The 9,239-nt window shown below is 39.6% G+C and overlaps 1 protein-coding gene across 1 annotated transcript; it reads right to left on the reverse strand.

Annotated features, from left to right (window-relative positions):
• Positions 1-502: 502 nt before the first annotated feature.
• LOC140760874 (uncharacterized) lies at positions 503-7,152 on the reverse strand. Its single transcript, XM_073097939.1, has 4 exons — positions 6,193-7,152; positions 4,669-6,096; positions 3,714-3,828; positions 503-924 (listed from the first exon to the last, which is right to left on the reverse strand). The coding sequence occupies exons 1-4, from the start codon at positions 6,916-6,918 to the stop codon at positions 701-703; spliced, it is 2,493 nt and encodes an 830-aa protein (XP_072954040.1). The 5' UTR covers positions 6,919-7,152; the 3' UTR covers positions 503-700.
• Between the last annotated feature and the right edge of the window lie 2,087 nt (positions 7,153-9,239).

Here is a 9,239-nt window from a genome sequence, read left to right on the forward strand (position 1 = left end):
CCCCACGCTGCCGTTTCCATCTCCTAAGGAGTTCAATAAGGCCAAAAGCCCTTTCCCTCTCCAAAGTCAACCCCCACAAATATCCATAATTTGCAGTAATTCACCAAGAGAACTTTCAGAAAAAAATTGAAATTACATGAGACTTCCAAGTCAAATTTGGAGAAAGTTTTTTTGCCACTTTAAATCACAAAAATTAAATATGGATTTCATCTCAATTTCATTATTTTCAAGTAGTAAAAATTCGATTCAAATAACACCAACCGAAATTTATTCAAATGATATAAAATAAAGTCCCATGTAGAGTTGATTCCATACATAGTATTACAAATTTAAGAGCAAAGCACAAGTAGAATTTCTCGTGTCAATAATAGGAGATTGAACCTCTCTTCGGGCACATCACAGGTTCGAAGACCCAAATGACCAGTCACAACAAGAGCTACGATGTAGCCAAGTAGAAAGGCCAAACAAAGAAACCAAGGATTTTCAGCATATGAGAATGGTATATTCTGGAAGAATTATAAATTCTTTTGATGATTTTGAACCGAATGAGATGTCATTAGTGAATACAAGCACAAAATCTAGCTGAAAGCTATCATTTATACAACATCACATTCAATCTTGCACCTTGTACTTGCCCCAAAATTGCCCCAGAATCACCCTGGTAAGACAACACTTGTCATTGCTCTCCTGTACAGTATTTCTACCCTCCAGATTCATCGACAATGGACAAAGCAAGATCACGAGATTCAGATACCCGGATGGCATCAGCAATCCTAAGAGCCATGACAGATTTGTATGTTGCCAACTCAGCATTCGCTAAGAGCATCTGAGCTCTACTCCGCAGTTTAATGGCCAACTCGACAGCTCGATTTGCCGCACTTTCTGCTTCTTGGACCCTCTGCAAAGGGTCCTCCTTTGCTCCAGCTGCACAAGCACAAGATCAATGAGTTACATAGCCTCATAATAGGTGACATGAGGAAACTATTGAATGACCCTCCATTAGCATAAGTGAAGAATAAGCAGGTCATACAGTGGATCAAGCAAGAAGCAAGCTTTACAATTTCTACATGAGTAAAAGCAATATAATCAATCCCATTATAATTAAAGAATACCAACCTTGGAATATTAATTGCTAAGTACTCATACTTCATTGACTTATTATAAAACAGATGTTCAAAGGCTGCTTATAGGATTATAACAACAAAAGAAGTAGTGAATCAGAGTTTGATTAAAAAAACAAATATTGAGATGCTACTAAATGATCAACACAAATGAAGAGTAAGTCTGATTGATACATACCATAGGTTCAAGACTAAAATTCAAACTTTTATTTGCGGCCCAACTCAAACAGAGCTCGAAATAGTTTACCAAATCCTGATACTTGGTTTTACGACCATTGACTCTTGCGAGGAAATGCCTCATGTCATACTTATGACATAACTTGCTAAGCATATTAAACACATTAATAAAGGCATTGTTTAGATTAATGGGAGTTCCATAAATGAAATTTAATCATATATAACCCATTAGGTCAGACTTATTATATCCGACCCAAGCTCAATATCTAAAAAACTAATAAACGATAACGAGCTATAGTATTCTAGGCCGGTCTAAATCGAGTGATTGGTGGGTCGGGCCGTGAATAAAAAATTTAAGCCCGGTTGGCCTGAAAAGCCTAGCCTGATCCGCCCAATGATCACCTCTAGACGTATGCTTCTCTCTCACACTCTCACCACCCTATCGATGGCCACCACTACCTCCCTATTGTCCCACTCCCTCTCATTCTCACCAATCAATTCTCATTCTCACCTCTAGACGTGTGCTTCTCTCTCAATGGCCACCACTATCTCCGTATTGTCCCACTCCCTCTCTCATTCTCACCGATCAATTCTCATTCTCACTCCCACTAGCTCTCACCCCACCAGTGGTGAGCCGGCCATTATCCCTCAACTCTTCCTTCTTTCTATTATCTCACAGAAGATTAGATGTTATTTTTATTTTTAAATGTATGTTTGCTAATTGCTATTCTGCTAAGAGACCGAGCTATTATTGTTTGTGAATGATTATTTGTTTTCTGCAAGTATGTGCTTAGTAATTATAAATTAATGTTTGTCATTATCATAAGCTAGTTATGGATGTTCACTATTACGCTGATTATTTTTTATAATTGTGATTACTATTTGTGAATTATTTGCTATTCCACTAGAGAAATTATTGTTAACTTTTTATATAGTATATATCTATATCATATATAATTACTTCTACTTTTTATATATGAAAAAGTTAGACTACCTTGGAGCCCACATACAGGTGCTATGTAGTGGGGTGACGGCCTCCAAACCACGATTGCTTTTAAAAGCATTGAAGATAATTATTCCAAGGAATAACGATAAACTAGTAAGAAATGATCACCAATGTTTTGAAAGGTGACCACGGATTGCGGGTGACCACCCCACTACATAGCGCCTAAGTGAAAGACGAGCGTCAATGTAAACGCCAAGGCAATCTAGTATTTTAACATATAAAAAATTAATAATAATTATATGTATATATGATATATATTAATGTAGAGTATATATAAATTTTCTATGATGCACTACACCAAAATACCAAACATAATGATCACAATTTATAACCATAATAAGTTCACAACCATAATGTGTAACAGTATGATAATATACTAATATGCTCATCAAGGATATTAGAACAATAGTACAAGATTATCAAAAAATAAATAAAGACAGGTAGTGAGGTGTACTGGGTGTAAAATAAAAATTGTCCTTTCAGAAGATAAATTGCCCACTTGCCTATGATGTTCCATCGTATCTCATCACTTTTTTCTTTTCACTAATGATAGAGGGAGATAACACCTCTTCTCCCCACCTACCCGGTTCTCCATACTTACTCCCTTCCTCCACACTTAACACCCCTCTCTAATATCCATTTCTTTCAGTTTGGTGCTTTACTCCATTTCCCAACCTCTCGTACCTCTCTCTTTTCTTCAATTACATCAAATTTCTCTCACTTCCTTTCCTTTACTTCCCCATTCCTCTCTCATCCACCTCAACCTCTCCCAAAATCTTCAACGGGCAGCTCATCTGCCATTTCCCAACCATGTTCTAGGTTTGCAGGGTGGCCGCCAAGACGGCCACCTCCAGCACTTTTCAAAACACTGACAATCACAACCTAAAAGACACTAGTAATTTAAAGACACTAAAATAAATAACTTATCTTAGGAGACCTGAGCGTGTGTTCTTCCAATTACTATAGATTTTTCTTTTTGATTATTTGGCAAATCATAGCTGCTATCAAAAGTAAATTTCATAATAGTGCTTATTATTTACTTTCTCAACTAACTTCCGTTGAAATACCTTGTTGCACTTTCGTAATTTTAGGATTATTCAAAATCCTATGTGTTAATAGTTCTTAATTCAATTTTTTAAAGAAGTGGGAGCAATGTTGTCCCAATTAAACTGTTGTTGTTAGGATTCGAACCCAGAAATACTCATACAATATAAACCCCTCTAAGGCTCTAAAAATCTGAGCACAATTCCAGTAGCTACTTTGTAGTTCTATCTGATTTAATTATACATCTATTATCATTTCTTATTCAATGCCCACAATCCTTATATGACAACAAAGTTTATGTGACATCTTTTAACATTTCCAAAAATAAAATAAAAAGTCCAACACCTAATGGAGAGTAAAAATACCTTGAAAGAAAATCTCTGGTTTACCAATTCCAGCTTGGCTCCTCTGTCTCTTAAAAGACCTTTTTTTCCTTAGAAATGGCTTATGTATCAATTGCGCTCTCCTCAACGGTGCACCCTGCTTGAAAAATTAGAGATTAGCATACATATGACTATCAAGGAAATTTAACATAAAGCTTGTTCCACAATTAGGGGAACAAGAGGTAAGATTTGTATCTGAGTGTATATGATCCAAATCTGTATCCAGAGAACAATCTAGTCTACTACCAGGACCTGAGTCTGAAACTAACTATATCATCGGGTTAGTTTCTGGTGCATGCCCTGTGTTGCGTACAAAATCCAAATCTTTATTCAAATTCAAAGACCGACACATATTGCTTTAAGGATTAAAACCTGATATTTCTACTCAGATGCAAATCAAGTTAGAACGTTTCACTCAACATTAAATATAAAATAGCTAAAGAAGAAAGCAGTATTACTTATGTAGATTGTTCCTTAACTTGCATGTAATGCTACTTAGGAAAAAAAAATACTCCAATGCTATGAACAATGGGCACATGACAACATTTTGTGCACAATGTATTAGTACATACAGAAATGCAGATATGAAGGATTCTATACTCGGCAAATATGGGGACTGAAGTATCATGCACAGATACCTACTTGTATTTTAAAGCACTCCCATAGACTCATGATAGAGGTAATATAAACACCATAAAATCAAAGTAGGTAACCAGCAAAATAACATTCAGCGACACAGATGTCATGCACACCAATTCAAATACAAAACAAATAGAGAATTTCAACTGCCACTATGTTTTTATTGCCACAAATGAATTGATGAACTGGCAAATGGCCTTAAAGCATCTTGACAATATATTCCTTGAAGTGAGGAAGTACTAGAAATGAAACTCGGTGCTTTATAACTATGAAGAGAAAAACCAGAAGCAGTCATTACCTGAAAAACCCTAACCAGGGCTGCACCTTTCTTGTTCCTTTTCCTTATCCAATAATCATGGAGTGCTACCAACATGTCCCGCATCCCTAAATCTCGATAATGTTCAAGCAAACTATCAACATCAGGCATTTCATCTGGATTACTATAAGATTCCTTCTCCAAGATGGAAATTATCTTCTCAAAAATATCAACTGAAATATAATTTAGGCCAGTATTTCCCAGATTAGAAGAACTAGAATTCAGTTGGCGAAGCCATTCCTCATCTTCTGAGTCCATATCATAAAAGGAATACTCCTTAGTTAGAGCTAGCTCAACCTCATCAATCATTCGGATATAGGCATCGGGACGCACAAAAGAACATGTGGTATTTTCCATGTAATCAGGAACCTCTTTGACTCCTGGCACTGGAATAATCTTTACAGCAACATCCTGAGAGTTACGTAAAAGGCATTCCATGTGCAATTCCTTAAACAAAAGCCAATCCCATTTGTCAACAAACTCAAGCTTCCACCCTTGCTCCACCCCCCACATATAAGCATGAGTGAATCGGTTCACTACACAAGGCTTCAAATCTTGTGGTTTGTGCAATAACCTGGTCATACCTTGCACCTTCACAGCGAGACACCACTCATTTGAATCTGAATTCTCCAACATAACCTCAGCCCCCTCTTCTCTCCAACACCTATCGGAGCCAATAACCAAGATATTTGCACTGCAATGTGCCGAACCTATGTTCTGCTTCACCTCAGCCAAAGCCGATCTCTGTTCCTTGACCCGCTCAACAGGACTCTTTAAGGCAGACCTCTTCCTTTTCCCATGAGATGACATAGGAGTAGAAACATCACTATCATCTACATTGCTCAATGAGTCGTCACTAAAGCATACATCAAGTTCTTTCACATGGACAGCCTCGACAAGGGAACTGAGTGAGGCCGACACTCGAGCTTCAGAATGAATTCCTCCAGTGATCTGATTTGGGTGTACTGCACCTGTAGGGGATCTTGTAGAGGAAGGATGACGACTTCGGGAATGCCTCAAGGAACTCCTCTTCCTCTGGTGCTTCCGCAATAATCTTGAATCATGCAGGATAACCGCATCTTGTGTGACCGAAGTATTGTGCAATTCGTTCCTCTTCACCGCAGGAATAAGAGAAACCTCAACCTCAGCTCCCACAAATCCTGTCTCCGCAGGAACAGAAGAATCATTTTCTTCAACACCACCCGCCACACAAGGATGCGTGCGTAACCCAATTAAGTATCTCGTAATAACAACAGGTATAAATTGACGGCGAAGGAGAATACCAACGTGCAAACTCATAAAGTAGGAAGGAAGAGCAGAGAAATTAACAGACAACAGTGGAGTAAACCACCTGGATCCATAAATCTTGCAGAGTCCACAAGAAGAAGGAGAGCTTCTGAGCACAACATTCTGAGAAGAAGATCAAATCAACTTGTAATAAATAAAACAAAGTTCATCATATAGAAATAGGAGATAAGGATATATATAGGAATAGTGGAAGCTCACATAATCCGAGTATCGAACTTGCAAGAAGTGAATGCCATGCCGCGAAAAAACACTGGCAATCAATTCTGACGAGAGGAATGCAGCCAATTCTCGAATTCTCATTCTATGGACCCTCATCCATCTCAACACAGAGATAAGAAGGCGTGAGAACCCACCGTTACCACGAGACGACTCTATCAGCACGGCAAGAAACACCCGATAACCCGAATTGGTTGCGAAATCAGCAAGTCCGAGCACCTTTTCTATTACCTCTGCTTCTCTAGCGTTCTCTTCGTGCCTCTCATCGACTACTTGTTCGAGGAAAGGTGTCACCTTTAGCCTCTTCCCGGGTTGCTTCCTCGCGAATACGATCCCATACTTCCTGTCCTCCTCCTTCGGCCCCTGCGGCCTTGATCTCTTCCTACTGTACACGTTCCGAAACATCTTCCTCTCCGCGGGATCTGCTGCGGGGGGCCTCGCATCGCAACCCTGCGTCCGGGGCGCCGGCACGTGCCAGCCATGGGCAAGGAGGTGCAGCCACGGATCGCCGTCGGATGGCTTCCCCAGGGGCTTCGATAGGGCAAGGCGCTTACCGGACCGGAGAACCCTCCCGGCCGCCGCCTCCTCGGGATCTACGCCGGAGCTGGTGACGGCGGATTTGGATTTGGGGAGGAAAACCCTAGTGGAGCGCCGAGTTCCGAGTGAAGGCATCAGGCTGGAGCTCAAGGGAGGTCTCGGATCTCGCATGCCGCCGCCTCATCACGCCTCATCGGCTTCCCGTCACCGGCCATCCCGCAAATCCCATCACCGCCCTGTGGGCTTACCCCTCGTTATCCGCCCTTCCCTTTGCCCGATCATCAAATTTTGAATTCAAATATGAATAAGAAAATATCGTCTTCCTCGTTGTCTTCGTTTCGATGCGATGTGGAGAGAGAGAGAGAAGAGAGAGAGAGAGAGAGAGAGACGGCGGTAGCACGAACGATCTAGGGTTTCTTTTTTGACGAGTGTTCGCACCGAGTTGTCTGGGCTGTACGATGTAGATCAGACGGTTGATATCAGGTTGGCCGGTTAGCTGATCGTATGCAGCCACAACTGTAGGATTTTTGTGCAATTTTCAAACCTGCAAGTCTACCATTGCCTTCCAACGGACGCATCTAAAAGCAATAAATGATTAAACATTTCTTGACCACGGATTTTGTGCCAAGTATTCAGATGTAGTAAATTCCTGCCTAAGCCTGTAGTCTGTAGCGAACCTTGTCGCTGGGATGGGCACTGATGGGCGTATCGAGACGCCATCCCAACGGTCGAGGGGATTCGTTTCGTCTTCTTCTACGGGCTCCCTGTTGAGATTTAATTGGTGGAATTCGGAGAGAAAGAATAGTACTGCGGAGCAGCGGATGCGAGGGGTTGGATAATAGATAGTAGGGGTCTAGATATTTCGGTTATTGACGAACATGTCCCTGTCACGGATGCCACGGGGGCCACGGGTGGACACGGACGTGCAAGAGAAGGTAACTGATCCGGTATCAGTACAATTCCAGCAGACAGCAAAATTATCCTGTGCAAAAATACGTGGCATTTTTATATAAAACATATTATTATTATTATTGTAAGCCGCAAAATTATATAGGAAACTTACAAACTTCGATACAATGGAATCACCCACGGAGAAGTAAATCTCTACCCCTGTCTTATGTGAGTTAATTAGTAAAATAGTAAGTAGAGTTTATTGGTTTATTGCCTATGTCCAAGGAGGTCATGGGTTTAATTCTAACTCTAAATAATATTGTGGAGAAATTGTTTAGTGGTTTTGTAAGTTGACTTAATTCAGTTAATGGTTCGGTAGTGCGATTAGTTTTGAGGAACATTTTGGCAATACAATAGGTGGCATTTGGTTTGAAATAAATATTTGGCGACGTATATAGCCTGAAGCCTAAACTAGGCAACTAAAAACTTAGTGCGACCTAAGTGCCTCTATATTTAAGACGGGTTTGTTCTTTGTCCAGTCCATATCTAACATTCAGGCTCATAAAATAATAAAAAAAAATTAGTAAAATAGCAAGAGGAAGAAACATAATTAAGAAAAAGTTAACAAATAAAAAATATATGGTGTGGCATATTTTAATAAGTTTGTATGAGTCGGACTCGACTCGAATGTTGAAAAGATTCTATTCACAAATCTTGAGCAATGCATATTTTTACTGTTACAACAATAATGTGTAAGAGTTCAGACACATCTAAGGGAATAGGCACCTAAGAGAAATGCAATTGTGTCTATAGACCACTTTGGTAGCAATTGAAGGGAGAGCAACATTGGTATTGAGAATGCCAACTACAGTGCCTTCCTAGAGTAGAGAATGCAAGGAGATTGAGGAACCCCAAGAGCGTGGCTAGGAATTATAATCCTTTTCTCAATAAAGATGACAATTTTGAACATGATATGTCGATTGGTAGTCATCTTTTTTTTTTAAAACTAACTTGTTGTGACTCTTCCAAAGTTATGGCATCCTATAAGCATTTAAATGAGTTAGTATCCTTAGAGCTTGCTCCTTTCTTAATCAAACCACCATAGTCTCAGATATCTTAAAAGGAGAACATGATTCCTAAATATTAGTTCATAATATCCTATAAGGTTATAACCCTTTTGACACCCAAGGAGAAGGTAAATGATTGGTTCCACCTCTGCGTGGCACATAGGGCAACTGGCATAGGAGAAAGAGAAAGAGCATAGACAAACATTTTAATCTCAGGAAAATTGACAATCTCTAAAGAATTAGTTACCCATTTCAAGAATAATTCAACACACCCTAAGATTCAATAAGAATTAAATGACTGAAAATACTAACACAACACCTATAGGATCGGGAGCCCAAACCCAAGCATCTTCTGAGATAAAGAGGGGAAGAGACTCTTGCGTATGAGCCTCCCAATGATAGGCCCAACATAGTCAAACACTCTACAATGACTATATCCATGATTCAACATAAGACAAAAAAATTTCTTCTTAATTCGATTAGACAAAAATTAAAAAAAAAACTGCAAGGGATGTTAAAGATCCAAGGATCATT

Source organism: Typha angustifolia, chromosome 6 (genome assembly GCF_048772165.1).
Source record: "Typha angustifolia cultivar Huaian chromosome 6, ASM4877216v1, whole genome shotgun sequence".
Lineage (NCBI taxonomy): Eukaryota > Viridiplantae > Streptophyta > Magnoliopsida > Poales > Typhaceae > Typha > Typha angustifolia.

What these genes read in the sequence shown, in the direction of transcription:
- LOC140760874 (XM_073097939.1), bottom strand. Translation starts at nt 6,918, where the DNA reads ATGCGAGATCCGAGACCTCCCTTGAGCTCCAGCCTGATGCCTTCACTC. An exon ending in AAGTTCGATACTCGGATTAT is followed by an intron (nt 6,097 to 6,192) that starts GTGAGCTTCCAC and finishes TCTTCTTCTCAG; the next exon opens with AATGTTGTGCTCAGAAGCTC. An exon ending in CCCTGGTTAGGGTTTTTCAG is followed by an intron (nt 3,829 to 4,668) that starts GTAATGACTGCT and finishes TTTTTCAAGCAG; the next exon opens with GGTGCACCGTTGAGGAGAGC.